This window comes from Phocoena phocoena, chromosome 4 (assembly GCF_963924675.1).
Source record: "Phocoena phocoena chromosome 4, mPhoPho1.1, whole genome shotgun sequence".
Lineage (NCBI taxonomy): Eukaryota > Metazoa > Chordata > Mammalia > Artiodactyla > Phocoenidae > Phocoena > Phocoena phocoena.
This window is the reverse complement of record NC_089222.1, coordinates 72,760,499-72,782,490: the sequence shown is the minus strand read 5'-3', so window position 1 is coordinate 72,782,490 and position 21,992 is coordinate 72,760,499. Positions and strand designations below refer to the sequence as shown.

At 35.0% G+C, this 21,992-nt stretch overlaps 1 protein-coding gene and 1 pseudogene across 1 annotated transcript in view; both read left to right on the top strand.

Annotated features, from left to right (window-relative positions):
• ACAP2 (ArfGAP with coiled-coil, ankyrin repeat and PH domains 2) overlaps positions 1–21,992 on the top strand; it is a 155,035-nt gene that overhangs the window by 101,905 nt on the left and 31,138 nt on the right. The window contains exons 6-10 of the mRNA XM_065875727.1: positions 1,591–1,774; positions 5,488–5,532; positions 8,654–8,749; positions 14,136–14,210; positions 19,231–19,343. Coding sequence (XP_065731799.1) covers positions 1,591–1,774; positions 5,488–5,532; positions 8,654–8,749; positions 14,136–14,210; positions 19,231–19,343 — 513 coding nt within the window. The remainder of the gene's footprint in view (positions 1–1,590; positions 1,775–5,487; positions 5,533–8,653; positions 8,750–14,135; positions 14,211–19,230; positions 19,344–21,992) is intronic.
• Positions 14,982–15,130, top strand: LOC136123031 (U1 spliceosomal RNA; annotated as a pseudogene).

Below are 21,992 nucleotides of genomic sequence, written 5' to 3'. Positions count from 1 at the left end.
CATCACTGTTCTTTAGTTCTTCTAGGTCCTTGTTAAATATTTATTGTATTTTCTCCATTCTATTTCCAATATTTTGGATCATCTTTGCTATCAATACTCTAAATCCTTTTTCAGGTAGATTGCCTATTTCCTCTTCATTTGTTTGGTCTTGTGGGTGTTTACCTTGTTCCTTCATCTGCAACATATTTCTCTGTCTTCTCATTTTGTTTTACTTATTGTGTTTGGGGTCTCCTTTCCACAGGCTGCGAGGTTGTAGTTGCTCTTGCTTCTGGTGTCTGCCCCCAGTGGGTGAGGTTGGTCCAGTGGCCTGTGTAGGCTTCCTGGTGTGGGGGACTGGTGTTTGTGTTCTGGTGGGTGGAGCTATATCTTGTCCCTCTGGTTGGCAGGGCTGTGTCAGGTGATGTGTTTCGGGTTGTCTGTGAGCTTCGTATGACTTCAGGCAGCCTGTATGCTAATGGGTGGGGTTGTGTTCCTGTCTTGCTAGTTGTTTGGTGTGAGGCGTCCAGCACTGGAGCTTGCTGGCCCTTGGGTGGAGCCAGGTCTTGGTGTTGAGATGGAGACATCTAGGAGAGCTCTCACCTATTAATATTCCCTGGGGCTGGGAGTTCTCTGGCGGTCCAGTGTCCTGGACTTGGCTGTCCCACCTCAGAAGGTCAGGCCCGACCCCTGGCCAGAGAACCAAGACCCTGCAAGCTGCACCATGTGAAAGAAAAAAAAAAAGGAAATGAACTAGCAAAACCCCCAAGACAAATGGTAAAAGCAAAAGCAAACACACAAAAATACACAAAGAAACACACACACACACACACACACACAAAAACAGGGGAAAAAAAGGAAAAACATAAAGAAAGGCAAGATGGACTTACCTGGTGGTCCAGTGGGTAAGACTCCATGCTCCCAATGCAGGGCGCCTGGGTTCAGTCCCTGGTTGGGGAACTAAATCCCACATGCATGCCACAAGTAAGAGTTCACATGCCTCAAGTAAGAGTCTGCAGGCCGCAATGAAGATCCCATGTGCCATAACTAAGACTCGGGGCAGCCAAAATAAATAAATAAATATTAAAAAATAACAACTTTACAGATTCACAGACTCAGAGAACAAATTTATGGTTATCAGGAGGGAAGAGTGGGGGAGGGATAGTTAGGGAGTTTGGGATTGACCAAAAAAAAAAATTGTATATAACTATATTATACACCTGTAACTTATATAATATTTTACATCAACCATTCATCAGTTAAAGAAAATAAAAATAAATGTAAAAAAATTAAAAATTATTTGGTTAAATATTGGTGCATGTCCCAGAATTTGTCTTTAGAAAAATTAACTTTGCCTTTTATGTTTCTGTAATGTTAATTTGATAATTTATTTTCACTTTAAATTGTATAGATTTAAGTAAGGAAATGCTAGGTGACTATATCAGGAATAGTGTGTACTCATAAACTAATATATACGTTAGTTGGAAGAGCTATTGAGTGTCATTTTCAAATAAATAAGTAGAGGAACATAAGAATTAAATTCTAAATGTTATTTTGGTGAAGTTTTTGATCCATATAGTTTTATGAAAGTTTTGCTATTTTAATTTTTTTTAGAGATCTTAGAAAATTCAAAGATGCCAAGAAGCAGTTTGAAAAAGTCAGTGAAGAAAAAGAAAACGCATTAGTAAAAAATGCTCAAGTACAGAGAAACAAACAGCATGAAGTTGAAGAAGCCACAAACATTCTGACAGCAACAAGGAAATGTTTTCGACATATAGCCCTAGATTATGTACTTCAGGTATGTTTATTATATGTTTTCAAAAAATGGTTATTAGGGCTTCCCTGGTGGCGCAATGGTTGAGAGTCCGCCTGCCGATGCAGGGGACACGGGTTCGTGCCCTGGTCTGGGAAGATCCCACCTGCAGCAGAGTGGCTAGGCCCGTGAGCCATGGCCACTGAGCCTGCATGTCCAGAGCCTGTGCTCTGCAACGGGTGAGGCCACAACAGTGAGAGGCCCGCACACACACACAAAAATACTTAAGTAAACATATTGCTAATTAGTGATTAAAAACTACTCAGGTAACTTTGCGAAAACAGTAGAAAATGACTTTAAGATTTTTTTCTATTAAGTTCCTGTTCAGTAAGTGGGAAGTTAAATTTTAAACAATGAAGTACACTCCACTTATTAATGAAAGGCTTCTAGCATGGAGTAGTCTGTATTTCTTATCTCGTCTTATCTACCTCACATTTATACCACTTCCTGCAGTAGTATGAGTACTGAGACTGCCTACCTCATTCTACTGAAATGGCTCATGTTAAGGTCTTATTCGTTAGATATATTGTACTTTTTAACCAACTTGACTATTGTGTTTCACTGAAATAGTAGACCACACTCTCTTGAAACATACTTTTGTCTTGATGTATCTTAAACCATTTGCAAGTCATCATCTTAATTTATGTTTCTTTTCAGTTTCCACTTTGGGTTTCTCTCCTTTGTCCACCTTTTCAGTCTCTCTATTAGGGTTCCATCTTTGGTCTTCCTGTTTTCTGACTTTATGATAATCCCTTACAGTTTAATCATGCCCTTTGCTTGAATTATCACCATATATAAGTGACAAAATATATTTTTCTCAGAAGTACCTCATTCCTTTTGTGTCTAAAACTAAAATCTTTCTTCTTCTCAAATGACTTCGTATTGCCATTACCATACTGAGTAGTATCATCCTCTTAATCATAGAAATCAGAATTGGAGAATCATATCAGATATTCTCCTCATTCTTAGCTACTATATCTAACAGTCAAAATTGCCTTGAAAAGTTCTATGTACTTCTTAAACCTGTTCGTTCTCACTCTGCTGCAGCCCCAACACTAGTTCTTAACTGTTTCTTGTCTCGAGTATTAAGATGTTCTTATAAAAATTGATCTTTCTTGTGTTGCTTTTAACCTGCCCATTAGCAATTCATTCTCTGTTCTGTGGTCACAATTACTCAAGCTTTTCCAGGCAAAATGAATCATTCTTGTCTCTGTTTCCTCTGTGCTGCCATATTATTGTCATACACATTGCTGTTAGAGCACTTATCTCATTTATTGAAATTATTTATTTATATGTCTTTCCTACTCCTAGATTATATCCCTTCCCTCTAGTCCAGTGGTTGGAAAATAGATAGGTAATGTTTTTTGAAAGAGTGAACAGCTTACTTAATTTTAAATTTTATTTGGGAAGTGGGGAAGTTACCTAAATATTCATTATTTTCAAATTTACACATTATAAACTGTCGGTTTCCTTTGATGTCCATCCAGTAGTTTTAAGTTAGGACCTCACCTCTCTTATAACTATTTGTTTGATTTTTCTAATGAGAACTGTTGCGTTATTTTACTATATGGCCAAAGTGTCTGTTTTAGAGAATAGTAAGTAAGAAATATTCAGCTTTATAGAGTGTCACGCTTTAGTTTCTCTAAATATTTGAATATACTTTTGTATTTTCAAATGTATGCTGTTTTTCATTGTCAAACAGAGGCATTTTTAACATTTTTCTAAGCTTTTACTTAGAGCATTTGAAAGTTAACCTTTTAGTTTTCAAAACTGAATAGACCTTGAAACAGACATGCAGAAGAAACTAGTGCTTAGGTAAACAAAGTTATTAGATTTTTCTTGGTCTGTCTTTTCTTATTTATTTATTTATTTATTTTTGGCTGCATTGGGTCTTCATAGCAGTGCGCCTGCTTTCTCTAGTTGCATCAAGCGGGGGCTACTTTTCATTGCGGTGCACGGGCTTCTCATTGCAGTAGCTTCTCTTGTTGCAGAACACGGGCTCTAGGCACGTGGGCTTCAGTAGTTGCGGCATGCAGGCTCAGTAGTTGTGGCTCATGGACTCTAGAGCACAGGCTCAGTAGTTGTGGCACACGGGCTTAGTTGCTCCGCGGCATGTGGGATCTTCCCAGAGCAGGGCTCGAACCCGTGTCCCCTACGTTGGCAGGTGGATTCTTAACCACTGCACCACCAAGGAATTCCCTCTTGGTCTGTTTTTTTTTTTTTTTTTTTTTTTTTTGCGGTACGTGGGCCTCTCACTGTTGTGGCCTCTCCCGTTGCGGAGCACAGGCTCCGGACGCACAGGCTCAGCGGCCATGGCTCACGGGCCTAGCTGCTCCACAGCATATGGGATCTTCCTGGACCGGGGCACAAACCTGTGCCCCCTGCATCGGCAGGTGGACTCTCAACCACTGCAGCACCAGGGAAGCCCCCTCTTGGTCTGTTTTTGTTTTCTGATCAGTGCTTTAAAATTATCTTATTAAACAACAGGTAGAACATTCAGTGGGAAGGACATATTAAAAAGATATTCTGTAACCTTTTGGAAATTTTAGCAAATAGTTCATGATTCTTTTCTTGTGTAAACATTGTATTTCATTAAGCTGATATATAATAAATAACAGACAAAAATAAAATGTTTGTTGTGAATTTCTAGAGTTGGGAGAGATACCACAGAAGGCAACTTTTATAATTACTGATCTTTCAATAGTTTAGTCTAATTAAAATATTTATTTAAGGTCCATTAATTTGTTCAACAAATATTTCTGAGTGCCTAATATATACAGCTTGGAGGATACAACTGGGAATAAAGCACGACCTTGATCTCATGGAGCTTATGTTTTAGCTGGGGAAAACAAATAAGTAAATAAAATATGAGGTAGTTATGAATACTATAAAGAAAATAAATAGGGTTGGTGTACTAAAGACTGCTTAAAGGCCTACTTTAGACCTTTGTGAGGAGATACTATTTAAGCTGGGACCTGATGGATAAGAGCCTTGTGCCCATCTGGGAAGAAAATCATGACATGAGGACAGAACAAATAGTACAAAGGCATCGAGGTGGGAGTACTCTTGGGTTGTGGTTGGACCACAGAAAAGGGGAAAGTACTGTAGTAGAAAATTAGGTGGGAGAGGTAGCAGGAGCCTCTTCACAAAGGGCCTTGTAGGCTACAGTAGGGAGTTGGAAGGTTTTAATACAGACGTACATGATCTTATTTATTGTTTGAAAAGATCACTCTGATTGCTGAATGAAGTGTCAAGAGTGGAAACAGAGACTAGTTCATAGACTATTATAGCAGTCAGGAAAAGATATGGTGGTTGGTGGTAGTAGTAAAAGTGATTAGAATTTGTATTAAGGATGTATGTTAAAAGAGCAATTAGATAAGGAGGGTGGAGAGAAGACAGAATTCTAAGAAATTCAGAAGTTTATCAAGGTGATAGTTTTATCAGTACAGTACAATTTTATGGTTTGAACATGGCCAGTTTTTCTTTAAGTTGAAAAAATGGATGAGAGTTTCATTGGTATGTTTGTCTTAACTGTTTTTGCAAAAAGCAGGTCAAATGGTGAAAAACTTGAACTTTGTTTTCATTTACTTTTCTGGAAAAGTATTAAACCATTAGAATAAGCAAATTTTACAATATTGCATTCTGGATTAGTTTTTAAAATAATGCATAGGTGATTAACCAAGTGCATTTTCCCTCAGATTAACGTCCTTCAATCAAAAAGGAGATCAGAAATCCTGAAATCAGTAAGATATTTATTGAAATGATGTTCTAAATATTTTAATATGAAGTTAAATGTATATATTTAAGTTTTTAAAATAGCACCATATATGTGTGTGTGTGTATATTTATTTACTTATTTATTCCAGGTTCATAATTAATGATATTGTTGTACTTCTTATATGTCACTTAACCACTTTTTTTGGTCTCCTTTATGTTATAGTTATTTATGTGTGTCTCATCTATAATTATACTGTAATCTCCTTAAAGCAGACACTTAAATAATTTGAGATTGAGGGCATACATAGCATCATTTTACACAATTTTTCCCTTAGGGCTGTTGATGGTGTATCAGCTTTTTGGAGTGCAGGTAGAAAACAAATGAGATGAAATTTGAAGGATGGCACGGCAACAGTGATTTCTTATTTGCCCATTTTTCGTCTTAAAAGCTAACGAGGAGGTGGGCAGAGGATGATAGTCATATATACATTACACTCTTTTATATTTTGAGAACCTTAGAAATAATTTCTCCTTTCTGATTTCGTTCACTAAAGTTTTTTTATGGTTTTTTTTTTCTCAAAGGATCCACAGAAATTGCTTTTGATCCTTGTCCACACCTAGGTTTTTCCTAAATTCTCTGTTAATATTTATGTTATTTCTTATCAGATGAGAACATTATACTTCCTGTTTACCTCCACCACCTTTTCCAGATTGAGAGTAATGTATGTTAATTGTAGAAAATTGGAAAATAAAATATATGAAGGAAGAATAAAAATACTTATAAATGCTACTACCAAGAGAGAACCACTATTAACATATTGGTGTAATCTTTGTCTTTTTTCTCTGTTTGTGTGCGCACGCCTGTGTGTGTGTGTATGTGAAAATGTATATACACCTCTTAAAATTCCATTTAATTTTTTTTTTTTTTTTTTTTTTTTTTTTTTTGCGGTACGTGGGCCTCTCACCGCCGCGGCCTCTCCCGTTGCGGAGCACAGGCTCCGGACGCGCAGGCCCAGCGGCCACGGCTCACGGGCCCAGCCGCTCTGCGGCACGCGGGATCCTCCCGGACCGGGGCACGAACCCGCATCCCCTGCATCGGCAGGCGGACCCCCAACCACTGTGCCACCAGGGAAGCCCCCATTTAATTTTTAAAAACAAAATAGGAATCATTCCTACTGTTCTGTAATTTTCTTTTTTCACTAATACACTCCAAAATCATCATGTGTCATTAAATATTTTTTTATTTAACGATGTGACCAGGTAGAATTCTACCATATGAATACAGTAGAGGTGAGCAAACATTTTCTTTGAAGGGCCAGGTAGTAAATATATTAGGTTTTGGAGGCCGTATTGTCTGTGTTGAAACTACTCAGCTGTGCTATTGTAATAGGAAAGCAGTCATAGACAATATGTAAATGAATGACATGACTGTTCTAATAAAACTTTTTTTATGAACATGGAAATTTGAATTTTATATAATTTTTACGTGTCATGAATTTCATGTCTTCTTTTCATTTTCTTTAACCATTTAAAAATGCAAAAACTGTTGTTAGCCCGTAGGCCATCCAAAAACAGGTGGTGGGGCTGGATATAGTTTGTAGGTCAGTTTGCTGACCTTGAATATACCATAAATTAACTTTACCTATTAATGGATTTTAAGTAATTTCCCTGTTTTTGACGTAAAGCATAGCATTATAGTGATCATCGTAATGAATAATATTTCCTTCGGATAGATTAAGACAAGAGATTACTTAGTCAAAGGGTTGAAGCATTTATTGAAACTTTTAAGGAATATTGTCAAATTTTAAGGGTTACACAAAATTTCCACTAATAGTGTGTGAGAGTGAACATTTTTCTACATTTTACCAACGCTGGGTATTAATTTCCCCCACTCTACCACAGTTTGGTAGATTGAAAATGTCATCTCTTTGTTTAATTTTGGATTTCTTTGAGGTAAATGAGTATGAATGTCCCCCCCCTTTTTTTTCTTGGTCACTATGTTTTCTATTTATGTCCTTACCCTCTTTTTTTGTCTTCATACTTTTCATATTGATTTGTAATATCTCTTATCTGTTAAGACTAGTAACCCTTTGTCAAGTGTTTTTTCCTAGTTTATTATTTATCTTTTAATATGCTTATTCTGTGTTTTGATGTGCAGGCATATTTTACTTTTTATGTACTTGTAACTATTAATCTCTTATTTTTATAATAAGAGATTAATATAATAGTTAATAATTAATTAACTATTAATCTCTTCCTCTCTTTTTAAAAAATATATTTAGTGTTTTTTAAAATCATATTCACAAAGTTGTACAACCGGCGTTATCTAATTCCAGAATCATCTTTTAGTGAGCTTTGTCCTTTTGTCATTGTGTTTTATTTTATGGTTTTTCTCTCCCAAAAAAATTCCTTTTGAAGGATTCTTGAGTATTAAGGACCTTTTGACCTATTTTAGATTTTACAGAATTAAACAGATGTCTCTTCTTGCTAAAAATAACAGGGATGTTTGGAGGATTCTTTCAGTATTGTGATTGAATTAATTCCTTCTCATGTAAAAATTTAACTAATAAAAATAAGAGTGTTTTTTCTCTCATGAATAGGTAAAATGTAGGAAAACTTAGAAAAAAATCTTAACCCATTAATCATTTTTGAATTTTTGGAATGAATATAACAAAATCTCCATATTGGCAAAGTCTGTTGCCTCATTTTATTTTGCTATCTTGAGAAAAAAATGAGCATGCCCCTATTTCGTGTTGTGCTTAGTGATCTACGGGTTGTAAAGTATATGTGATTGCTTTGTTTTGAGAGCTTCGTATGTCCCCTCCTAATATTTTAATGTTTTATTTGTAATTTAAGGTTTTGCCAGTGAGTTTTGTTGAAAGACACCTAGATATTTTATAATGTACCTGGAAAGCTGGTGAAGTTATTGAAAACTTGATTCTTTGAATTATTGCAATATAAGTTTGAAAATATTTTTGTAATACTCTTTTAAGAAAAATGACTCAGTTTAATTTTAAATAGGTTTGCTATTTTGGGCTCTGGTGGAATAATTTTTAAACAATAGATAGGATCAGAATTTTTTTTAAATTTCAGAATATTTATCTAAGAATTGATTTTAAAATGCTAACCATTTTTTCCTCCTGTTAGATGTTATCCTTTATGTATGCCCATTTGGCCTTCTTTCATCAAGGATATGATCTATTTAGTGAACTTGGGCCCTACATGAAGGATCTTGGTGCACAGGTAATGTACTGTACTTCTTGATTCTGTGTTATATACCAATATCTGTATTTTTTTAAATTGAGATATAGTTGACATACATATAACTGGAAGTTTTGTACCTTTTGACCCCACTCACCCATTTTCCCACCGCCAACACCCACCTCTAGCAACCTCCAGTCTGTTTTTACTATGAGTTCTGTTTTTTGTCTTTGTTTTTTTTTAATTCCACATATCAGTGAGATCACACAGTAGTTGTCTTTCTGTGTCTGACTTATTTCACTTAGTGTAATGCCCTCAGGATCCATCCATGTTGTTGCAAAAGGCAGGATTTCCTTTTTTATGGCTGAATAATGTTCCAGTGTATTATGTATACCACATTTTAAAATCCATCTATTGACAGACACTTAGTTAGGTTACTTCCATATCTTGGCTAAATAATGCTGCAGTGAACGTGGGGATGCAGATATATTTTCGAGTTAGTGTCTTCGATTCCTTCAGGTAAATACCCAGAAGTGGAATTGTTGGATCACATAGTAGTTCTATTTTTAATTTTTTGAGGAACCTGCATACTGTTTTTCATAGTGGCTGTGCCAATTTCATTCTCACCAACAGTGCACAAGGGTTCCCTTTTCTCCACATCCTTGACAGTCTTCTCTTATTTTTGATGACAGCCATTCTAACAGGTGTGAGGCAATATCTCCCTGTGGTTTTGATCTGCATGTCTTTCATCATTAGTGACATTGAGTACCTTTGACCCCTTATTGGCCATCTGTATGTCTTCTGTGGGAAAATGTCTGTTCAGATCCTCTGCCCATTTTTTAATTGAATTTTTTTTTTTTTTGCTGTTAAGTTGTCTGAGTTCTTTATGTATTTTAGATATTAACCCCTTATCAGATATATGATTTGTAAATATTTTCTGCCATTTGGTAGGTTGCCTTTTAATTTTGCTCATGGTTTCCTTTGCTGTGCAGAAGCGTTTTAGTTTGATGTAGTTTGAGTTGTTTATTTTTCCTTTTGTTGTCTTTGTTCTAGTATATGTATTTTTAAAGAGATTTAGCATATTGGGAAATTTGACAATTTAATGATGAAGTTTGGTGCTATAACAGATTTATGTATGGGTTAAATGTGTAACCAAAAATAAGATTAAAGTTAAAGAAAATGTTACAGATAGTATATTAGGGTACCAAAAAGAAGAATTTTAAAACAAAGTGTTTGTTTTACAGTATACATAGCTGGATTTATTTTTTTGTTTCTTACATTTGGATTATTGAGTTACTGTCCTAATTGGTATTTTATTTGAGTTATAGCTCTTTTTTTATTTTCAGAGAAATTTGCATTTTGCTATTTTGAATAATAAAATTTTAGAATCTTAAGATTATAGAACTCTTGGGAACTTTTTCATTTTATACACATGCACACACACATGCACATGCATGAGTTATATATAAGAATATTATATAGAAATTTTATTACGTCCAAATTATTTTTGATATCTAATCAAAACTTTATGTTAGATCTGTTCCCGGACATTCTTTTTTGTTGACTGGTGAGTTTTCTGGATTTCTGTCAATTTTCAGTTGATTTTCTTTCCCAAAATGGTTCAGGTTACTTTCTGAGGAGAGGGATTAAGGATGAAAAATAGAGTTTAGGGAAATGGGGAAAAGGTAAGAGCAGAATGAGAATTGCATTCACTGACCAAAATTAAATGTGGTGCATGCATGTGTGCATGTGTGTCTGTGTGTGTGTGTTGGGATGGTGCTGGGGAAAGATGGTGTGCAGGGCATATGCTGTGAATTATAGAAATGCTCTTCCGTGCCTCTACAGAACTTAATCTATTGGAAGAAAATAACAAGTCACCACACTATTAATCTCTGTGCTAAGTGCCCTGTCTGGGTATATAAATGGAGATTAGATTTGTTTGCATGTGATAGAAAACCAGAAATAGTAGGAGCTTTAACAAGATAGAATTTTATTTCTTTTATGTAAAATCAAAGGCCTAGTATGGTGGTCACTTAATCTGCAGGGACACAGGCTTATTATATCTTTGGATTCTACCTAATGGTTCAAAGTGGTTTATCAAGCTTTAGCCTTCATATCCAAATGCTAGCCAACAGGAAGGAGGAAAGGGGAAAGAAAGATTCATTCCCTCTCTTTAAGGATATTTCCTAGAAATAGTATATTCCACTTCTGTGTATGACCCAGTGTCACACTAGCTGCAAGGAAAGCTGGGAAATTTAGTCTTAATGCATGTAACCGTGTTAACCTACTAGAATTTGGGGATTCTGTTGTTAAGAAAGGAGGAGAGAATGGATGTTGGGAGGCAACCAGCTATCCCTACCACATATTGGAGGATCAAAGTGTTACTGTAACCTGTATAGAGTACATCCAGCCCAGACTTGGGAAGAAGGCAAGACCTTCCTAGGCCCCAGGCACTCCCCACATCTTAATCAAACATTAGATTGTACCCTTATCTTAAATTAAGTATAATTTATCAAAAAAATGAATTGGTTTGTAGTTGACTAGTTTCAATAATTGTATATTTTGACATTTATTAATTTCAGTTTTTACCCTCCCAGGTCTCAAGTAATTTTGCAGGTCCTCGAAAAGCATCTAAACTCCGGTGCCTGTAGTGCCTGGTGGATAATATGGCCTGGTTGGAGGTGGCCAGTTAGGATATTCTTTCAGTAATTCAGTTATGAGATTATGGCATCTGGAACTAGGGTCCTGGCAGTAAGGGTGGAGATAAATAGATAGACTTGAGGAATAGTTAAGATGTAGCCAATTTGAGTGGAGGGACATGATGAGTTCAAGTTTAAATGTGTTGATTTTGAGAATAGGACATCTAAGTGGGTATATCTGGAGTTCAAGAGAAAGAAACACTAAAGGAGTCAATAGCATATAATTGCTAATTGCAATCACAAGAGTGTGTGAATTGACCCAAGGAAAGTTAATAGGTATTTCAAAATCATGAACCTATTTTAAAAAAACATAAGTGATCGAACACCATGCCTAATAATTTTGATTTTGTAAGTTAAGGTCAAGGTCCACGAGTATGCAGTAAAAAGAGATTTGGCTTGGGACAGAGCCCTAAGAATGATCTACTTTTAAGAGACGGCTAGGTAAGAGGGGCTCCGTGAGAACACTGATGGGAGAGGAGGTGGAAAACCAGAAAATCGTGGTAGCACAGGGCAAGGAAAGAGTGTCTCAGAAAGGTGGGGGTGGTTGTCAGTGCAAATGCTGGAAAGAAGGTCGAGTAACCCTAGGACTAAGAACTACCTCTTGGGTTTAGCAGCAAGAAGGTTATGTGTTACTGATGTGAGAGTTGAGGGTCCAAGAGGTGAAAGCTTAATTACAGTGGGTTGATGAATATGAAATGGGCAAGTGGAGAACAGGGAAAAATTTTTTAAGAAGTTGTATTGTGAAGAAAAGAGAGCAGGTAGTAGCTAGAGGGGAGTATGAGTTGTAGGAAGGTTTTATTTAAGGTATTATTTGCACAAATTTAAAAAGAAATGGGAATGGGAGAAGTTGAAAGGCAGAAAGAGAAGTGGTGAAATCTGAGGTGGTAGGAGTGTAGGAGATTCAATACATAGGTAGAGGATTGGGGGCACCTGGTTAGGTATAGGAGCCTATTAACCTCATGATGCCCAACGCTAATAGAAACACGGGACACATGCTACTGTGCTCCAAACTCTCTCTTCCTGATACAGTACCCAGCATCTAGGAGACAAGACTGCCAGCCTTCGCACCTCCCCAACTCATACGTCCTCCAGTACTCCACCATGTTGGAAGATATCTTTTTCTTTATACTTCTGCCCCAACAGAGAGAGGGGAATTTCCTCCCTTTCTGCTGCAATAGCAGTGGGTTGGGATGCAGCAGAGAAATTTACTACCAAGTTGACAATTTTACTACCATCACTGGCATTGTAGTACTGGTGTGGAAAGTACGTGCATGCAAGTTTAGAAATAGCAGTTTGAATCTTGGGGGCTGCCTTCTGCTGCACTTCAATCTGAATGTATGAAAAACATTAACATGCCTTTCACTTAAAGGCTATAAAACAAGGATATAATGGTTATGCCACTCATTCAGTATAAGAAACTATTGAGGACAAACATTTTCCTAGCACAGCATTACCCGTTAAATCAATGCAGCATGTCACTAAGGTAAGTATGCATTAGATCTTAAAGTGGAGTGGTATAGTTGCCATCTAAGTAAAATATTCTATAATAGTGATAGTTCTATTTCAGGATGTTTTCTTTTGGTTCTTTATTATTATTCAGTGATATTAAGAGTCTGTGGTCAGAATTTGTCTCCTGTAGAAAAAAAACACCATTTGTGATAGTGAATAAAGGATCACACAGTCTTTTAAGAAGGCCTTTTTCAGTTTTGTTTTTAAAGGATATCAATGAGAACATTTTGACATTTAATACTTTGTCTCCGTAGTCTGTTGACATTTACATTTTTATTTATTCATTTATCACACATTAGTCAATTTGAGGTGATGGGTGTTCAAAGATGAAATGACATACATCACAGTTTAGAAGAGTAGACCCACATAATGGGGTATTTTATAACCCAATTTTTGTTATTCCAGCAAAGAGGAGTTCAAGAAGCCAGTGCTTTTTGTCATAATACTGGAAGTCAGATATTTCTCTTCTGATGGAAAGGATCAAGAAAGAAATGGGATTTTATGATTTCATAAGTTTTTAAATTTTTTTTTAAAAAAAGGACTTTAAAAATTGGTGATTTTATACCCTGATCTAATGAATGGTTTCTATTCTATTCTATTCTGTTCTATTCTATCCTATTCTGTCCTCTCCTACTCTATTCTATTCTTTTCCCTCCCTCCTTCCTTTCTTGCTTTCTCTTTTATCTGTTGAATTATTTTTCTACCTTTTAGATTTTATTGTAATATTAGGAAGCCAACTTGAAAACATCATGCATCTTGAGTGATTGGAAGTGTCTGTTACGTTGAACTTGTGAGGCTGGCACACACTAGCTTAGCTGCTACTTTTTGCTGTTTGGGAAGAAAAATCACCAGTATATCTTCTTTCTGTCTTTGATAGCAACTACCAGAATTGCTGAGTGCATCAGCAGACAACTTAATCTAGAGTCATTCTCCTTAATTCAAGGGGTGAGCATGTTATCACTGTTGTGCCTGAGACAGGGCCACCTGTCACAATTGCTTGGAACCATGGTTGCTCTTAGAAATGTTTTCTCTAAAGGAATTAAAGACCTTCTCAAAGAGGATATGATACCAGAAAAAAAAGAACTTCCACTTTAAAGTTGTAGCCAAAATGCCTTTTTAGGTAAACCTCAATTGACTGACTGATTTGGTGTATGAGTTTTGAAAAATAATCATGTCTTTCTTTCTTTAACTTCTAAGTCTATCATTTACTCCTTTTATAGTTGGATCGACTGGTTGTGGATGCAGCAAAGGAGAAAAGAGAAATGGAGCAAAAACATTCCACCATTCAACAAAAGGTACTTGAGGGGAGAAGTTAAAGGAGATTAATTCCCATTTTACACAATTTCTTGATTATTGGTTTCAGCAGGATATCATTGTGTTGGAAAAGATCCTTTGAGTTGCTTTAATAATTATAGATTGTATTGTATAGATAAATTCCTCCATTTTTTGTAAAAAATAAAATATTTTTCTGACATTCAGGTTTGTATTTTATTACTATTTTATATCAAAATATTTGAAAGCCATGCTCTTGAACCAGTTTATAAAAACATCATCAGTCTCTTAGGGCCTTAACTGCTTTAAAAGTGGCCCTTAGAGTTTAAAGCACTACTTATAGTTTCAGTTAAGATATCACCAACCACCTGTAAAAATGTGTGTGTGTATGTGGGGGGCGGTGGATGGGGGGGTGCGTGGAGGTGGTCATGGGTTGGAGAACACCGTAGCATCAATGTGTGTGTTTGGTACTAGGAATTTCCAGCTGCAGTCACTCTAAGGCAGCACTTACCCTCTCAAGTGATGCTGAAATTTCACTTGCATTTCTTATTAATTTGCCTAAGTCTAACTAAACTAATGTTTGAAAAATATATATTTAAAAATGAAGATTTAAATGTGAAACCAGTTTTTGTTTCTGTGTGCTAAAAGCTTTGAATATGATATACCTGGAACTCAGTCTAATAATATTTTATCTTATATAGTCATTGACATTTTTTTGTGTGTAGTAATCTGAAAATAAAAAGAGACAACTGGAGGTTGAATGTATGTAAGAAGTATGAAAAAAGATGTGTTCTGTACTTACCTGGCAGGAGAGATACCATGATCACAAAGGTGGTTTGCCCAGGGTGAGGCTTATCCATCCCACACCTACAATTTCCCCAAATGTGGGAAACTTGACTGCATAATTTTTGGTAGTGGGGGACTGCTATCACACTTTACCCTAAAAAGACCAAAAAAAAAAAAAAAAAAGACACCTTCTAGCATTGCTTTAAGAAATCTATTCTCTTGGTATTGAGCAGTCAAATCAACTTTTGTTATGGTGTATTTAGAATTTAAAATACCAGTAAACTAGATCTGATATAGAAGATGTCAGAGGAAAAAAACAAAAGTGAAATCTGTAATAAAAGTAAGGAAAATTTTATTGGTGATGGGTTGTTAGTACTCAAAGAGAAACGTTATTTAAAAAGTAGAAGATTTTCTACCAGACCATGTTTAATTCATTACTTCTAGTTATATTCAGGTAAGACTACCTCCATGTTTTATTTTGTTTAAAGTTAGAATCACTTTTGTTTGGATAACTTGTTTTAATGACGTTACTGTGGAAAGATTTTTAAGAATTGGGACCAATCATTTTTAATTAAAATGAGAGGTCATGAAATTTAGAAGCATGTGACTATTTGTTTAAACTGAATTATTTAATGAATATTATGCATCTTTTTTTTAAATAGATCTTTATTGGAGTATGATTGCTTCACAGTACCGTGTTAGTTTCTGTTGCACTATGCATCTTTTAATATCTTTCCCTATTGTATAACAGCTCAGTGTTGTACCGAATGTCCAAGAGTAGTAGATTATTAAATCTGATAAATTTATTTGATTTTAAATAATTGTCAGTTATTGTTTTCCTTAAAGGGAATAATGCTGTTTTTGTTCATTATGAATACTTACCTTTTTTTTTTTTTTTGCCCTTAAATGCTGACACAAGGCTGCATTACAGGTAAAAAAAAAAAAAAAAAGGAAAAGAACAAGATCCAGTCAAACTAAAAATTAAGGAAAAATATGTCTAATGTAATTATTTAGATTTTTTCAAGAATTGAAATTGATCAGTTGAAGAAACAATGCTATGCATATTCATGTACATGCCTTTTGGATATATGCACACATTTCTGATGAATTCATACCTAGGAATAAAACTGGGTCAGAGGGTGTGTATATATGTTCAGTGTTGGTAGATAATGCTAAATTATTTTTCAAAATGTTATACCACTCCTGGTAAGCAGCACTGTGTGAGAGTTCCCATTGCTGCTTGCCACCTCGTTGTATTGTGAAAGTTTTAAATTTTTTGCCTATTTTGGTGGTAGATATTGACATCTTGTTGTGGTTTTAATTTATGCTTTAGTCACTAATGACCTTCTCCCAAGTCTGTTGGTCATTTGGATATCCTCCTTGTTAAATGTCTGTTAGTCTTTCTCCCATTTTTCCATCATGTTGCCTAGCTAACTGTTGATCATATCTTCAGATATTCTGGATATTAGCCCCCCTTTGGGGTATATACGTTTTAAATTTTCACATAGTTTTTAAAATGTCTTTTCTGTGTGGTACTTTTTGTGTCCTTCCCAACCGAGGATCACAATGGTATATCTCCTAAGGGTTTATAGATTTGCCTAATCTTCTAAGTGTGTATAGATTTGCCTTTTATCAATATATCTAGATTTTTAATCAATCTGTAATTGGTTTTTTGTATATAGTATGAGGTAGAGATCCAGTTTCCTTTTATTTTCACATTGGTAGCTAAATGATCTAGATTCAGTTATTAAAAAGTTTGTTTCTCCCTACTACTCAGTGTTGTATACTGTTATACATCACATTTCCATACATGTGAGGTCTGTTTTGGACTCTATTCTGTTTTGTTGGTCTTTTTATCTTAATTATGCCAATACTGTGCTATCTTAATTATTTTAGCCTTATAGCATATCTTGATATCTGACAAAGAGAAGCCTCCTACCTTCTCTTCTTCAAAAGTGAATTGCCAAAGTTCTGCATTTCCATATAAATTTCAGGAGTGGCTTTTTAGGTTACATAAAAATAGCTTTTGGGATTTTGATTGGGATTGCATTGGATCTGTGAATCAGTTTGGGGAAAAATTGATATCTTTATTTTAAATGTCTTCTAGTCCATGAGCTTGAAATATTTCTCCATTTATTTAAGTTTTCTTTAATGTCCTTCATAAAGTTTGATAGTTTTCTTGTACATCTTTTGTTAAATTGTATTGCAAATGTTACTGTAAATATTATCTTGTAAAAATTTCTTTTCTCACTGTTTACTTTTGTTATATATTAGAATAAAATTTGATTTTTATGTATTGATTTTGTAACCAGTAGTCTTTTTAAGCTCTCTTTAATACTGATTTATCTCTGGATTCTTTTGGATGTTACGTGTACAAAGTCACATCATCTGCAAATAATTGTTACCTTTACTTTTTGTTTATCTTGCTGGCTAGGACTTTTAAAATAAGCTTAAATCAAAGAGATAATAGTGGTCCTTCTTGTCTTTCTTGCAATTTCAAAAGAGAAAGCTTCTCTTAGAGTCCCCTCATTGGCCAGCCTTGGCCTTGCCTTCTATTCCTTGGGCCCCACACCAGAGCTTCAAGTTCTCCTGATGAGACAAACGCCCTTAATGGGAGACTTGGCTTCCTTGCTCTGCTTACCCCTGTGGCTTCCAATTTTCACTTATTCTTTTGCCTTTGAGTATTCCTTCCATTTTGTCAGCTCATCAGTGTGTTTAAATTCTAATATTATATATTTTATTCAACATTATTCGTTGCTTTCATTATAAAATCACATCTATCACATTTTAAGTACTATAAAATATTAATTGATGTTAATAGGAATTATACTGAAGACTTAATTTATCTCAAGAAAAATAGTTGAAATTAGAAAAAAAATACTTATAATGCATTGCAAAGATGCCGATGTGACAAATGAAATTTTTAGAATGTTGCCAAACTCAATTATATCTGTTGCTGACTTAATTCTGTCTACATAATTAAATAAATTATAGCTTCAAGTAAATTTTAAATGAAGGAATTAAAATTTCCCTGATTTTTTCCCCCAAAGTAAAAGCAGGAAGAAATGTAGCAATTTATTTACAGGTTATTTCATTTGATTATTTTGGATTATTATGTCTTTATGATTAAATTTTGAGAGATGTCAGCAGTGTTTGTTTTTAATTCTGAAGTTAGTCTGTTTCCTCTTTCCATAGTCTTAGACTCTTAGATTTGGAAAGCCCTTAGGTGATTCTCACTCCATTTCTCCTCCAGTGCAGGACCCCCGCATCCCAGCGTTCTGGCAGGTGGTCATCCAGCCTCTACCAAAATCTTTCTCAAGACAGAAAGTCTACTACTCTCTAATAGGATAGCATTCTAATTTTGATTATTGGTCCAGAAATAATTTTGAAAGTTTCAAGACTGATTTTTAGAGTTTTCAATTTGGGGATCACAGCAATCTTGCAGTTTTGTTGAAATTACTTTGGAAATTCACCAGGAAATATTTTAAATATGGGAATTCTGATTTCAAAACTTCATGAATCCTGGGAGGAAAATTGAAAGTTTGAATTGTATTCAAGTGAAAACTAGAATGATTAGAATGATAGAAGATGACTATGAGTGGTTCTACAGTCCTCATAAAAAAGTGAGCTCGGAATGCTCACTTCACACTGTGGTGCTTCTCCTTTGCAAAAATAATTTTATTTTAATCCTTTTTTGAACCCCCAAACAGTGGAGTTATTGTTTCTACCAGATTTTAAAAACTGCCATAATAGTAATATATTTAGAAAATAGTGGTAGATTTAAATAATCCCAATTAAATATACCCATATTCCTTTAAAAAAAATTGTTAGCAGATACATCACCATAAAATATTGGGATTAAATGAAAACATTTTAAACATAACACCTGTAGAATATCGAGTTATTCCCTTTGTCTATTTGTATACATATTGTGCTTTTAATCACAGTGTATATACAGTTTATTTACCCAAGCTGTATAATTTATAAAATTTATATTGTTTTTTCTCTTTTAATGTATATTCTGTATACTCATCTATGTTATTGCATAATAGTCTACTGGATTGAAATACATCAATATGTTGAAGCATTCTTCTATTTTTGAACATTTAGGTCTCCCCTGCTTTCTTATGAATATTGTTGATATAGCTATCTTAATACAAAGCGTTTTACTGTTTGAGCTGTTTCTCTAGGATAGATTTGTTGTCTAGGGAAATCAGTAAAAATCATATGAACTTTTTAATGTGTTATTTTGCCTAGGATTTCTCCAGTGATGATTCTAAACTAGAATATAATGTAGATGCTGCAAATGGCATTGTTATGGAAGGTTATCTGTTCAAACGAGCCAGCAATGCCTTCAAAACTTGGAACAGGTAATATATTTCAAATCTAGTCTTGCTCTTTCCATATTCTCAGTTTTCTGACTTTCCCTTTGGTTTGGCAACTCTTTCCTTCATAATTCTCTAAATTCACAGTCCCTAGTAACTTTCCTGAACCCAGTCCATTGAAGATAAGATAAGGCCCTTCTAGGAAAGGGGCCTTAAGAAGCAAGTCAAAAGTAACAGTAGTAATTCTAAATTTTAAAATTTAAGCGAAGTTTAAACCAGGAAGCAAGGAGACTTTTTATACTGCTTGGTCTGTAGTGACTAGATCATTACAATGAATAAATTTTTAAATGTGAGCTTCCTCCCATATTTGTTACCAAATAGATCTGATTGCAAATTATATTTTGAACATAATGGATGAATATGACAAGTGAGCTTTTTTTTTTTCCCTTTGGGTTCCTCCCCTATATGCTGTTTATGTACATTTTTACTTAATTTTGGCTTGTGAATCTTTAAGTGAGGTGATCCTGATCTTTGGATCTTTGCAATAACTTTAACCAGGAGTTTTAGGGTATGGAATTGTTTTTATGTGTGAAGTGAGTATGGCAGCTGGTGCTCCGATGCCTACCAAAAACTTAAAATTTTTTTTTTCTAAACTGATTTTTATATATATTGATCCAGTAAATGTCTTTTGAATGAATGTGTAAAATATTTTATTTTCTTATGTATTAATAAAGTGGAATAATTTCAGACATTAAAGCAAAAAAAAAGATTGTATTGTCTCAGGATCATTCTTCTGAATAGCAGTGATTAGCCTTTTATTCAAGGATGCCTCCCTTCTTGCAAAAAAAAAAAAAAAAGTAGAACAGTTTTGTAATAATTGAAAATAGTATTGGGTTCTGGTTAATTGATACACTATTATATTATTGGTTGAATGTATATTATTTGCTGCTTGAACAGATATGAATTCACTTAATGATAGATTGTTTTCTTTTTATAAAATGGACAGTAGCAAAATAAATAGAATTTTCTTGGTAAGTTTAATTTAGTATACATTTTTGTTAATTTAACTGGAAATGATTATGCTTGGATATTCAGTACGTTGAAATGGATTCCTTGTGCACTAATTTTGAGTCCTTGGTGATGAGGTTATAGAAAAAACATTTATTGATATTTTCAAATGTCAGTGATACATTGAGTATTTCCATAGCATTCGATATTGTCAGATGTTTGAATGGTACATGGTGTGTTGTATTTGAAATAATTTTCATTTACTTGAGAGTGAATATAAACTGGAAAGAATAATGATTATATTTGATATTAAGTCTCTTTGAGTTATGTAGAACTTTTTTTTTTTTTTTTTTTTTGCGGTACGTGGGCCGCTCACTGTTGTGGCCTCTCCCGTTGCGGAGCACAGGCTCAGCAGCCATGGCTCACGGGCCTAGCCGCTCCATGGCATGTGGGATCTTCCTGGACTGGGGCACGAACCCGTGTCCCCTGCATCGGCAGGCGGACTCTCAACCACTGCGCCACCAGGGAAGCCCGAGTTATGTAGAACTTTAAAAATAATACATGAATATAGATGGATCAACTAGATGGTCTGGTTAAGAAATAATGTTTTAACTATTATAAAGTAAAAAAGAAAAATTAAAATTCTGTATTAAGCCAATAATCTTTGAAGCGTTTCCTGGCAAATTTCCATAGCCAGAGTAGGAAATTAAGATCGTGTGGTTGTCAAATTTTTATAATAAAGATTTTTCAACTAGTATGGTTTCATGAGGTAATGTTAGAATTGAATTTTAACCTTCAGATTTCAAAACAACCTCCTTAAAGTTTAACACAGTGAAAATACAGTAAATCCATAAAAACTGTACCATTATGTTAAGAAGAAATGAAATGAACTTCCATGGACTACTCCAATCAGAAATGCTCTCAGACTTCAAAATGAAGCACAGTAAGTGTTAGTGGAAAATCGCATTCCCATTTAGGACAACGGAAGAACATTAATTGACTTAAGCATGGACCTTTTGGTTTTTTATTATATGTTTCATGAATTTTATTAATTGGCATAGACATTAAAACATAACTAAAATCAAGTAGGGAATAACTATTAAATTCTCAATTGTAGATATGTTACCTATCATTTGCCAAGTAAGGAAGACAATAACTTTGGAAATGAGGCCACTTTTTAAAGGAGATGCCATTTCTGTGTGATAGGATGACAGTTATTGATTAGAATCATAGATTGTAGTTAACACCCTAATTTTTAGTAAAGAAATGGAAGTGCAGGGAGATGGTTGCTCATTCAGGGTCACACAGCTGGTTTGTGACAAAATTGAGGCTCAAAACCTGGCTCTTTAAAAAACTTGCTATGGCAGATAGTCAAGAAACGACCAAGGTCAGACGACAGTGGATCAACCCAGAATTAAGACTCCGTGCTTCCAGTGCAGGGGCGGGCGGGTTCGATCCCTGGTCGGGGAACTAAGATACCACATTACACGAGGCCAAAAAAAATAAAATAAAACATAAAGGAATTGTCAAAAAAGAAAGAAAAAACTTGCTATGGAAATTCCAAATAATCTGAATTTTTATTTTTTTGCGGTACGCGGGCCTCTCACTGTTGTGGCCTCTCCTGTTGCGGAGCACAGGCTCCGAACGTGCAGGCTCAGCGGCCATGGCTCACGGGCCCAGCCGCTC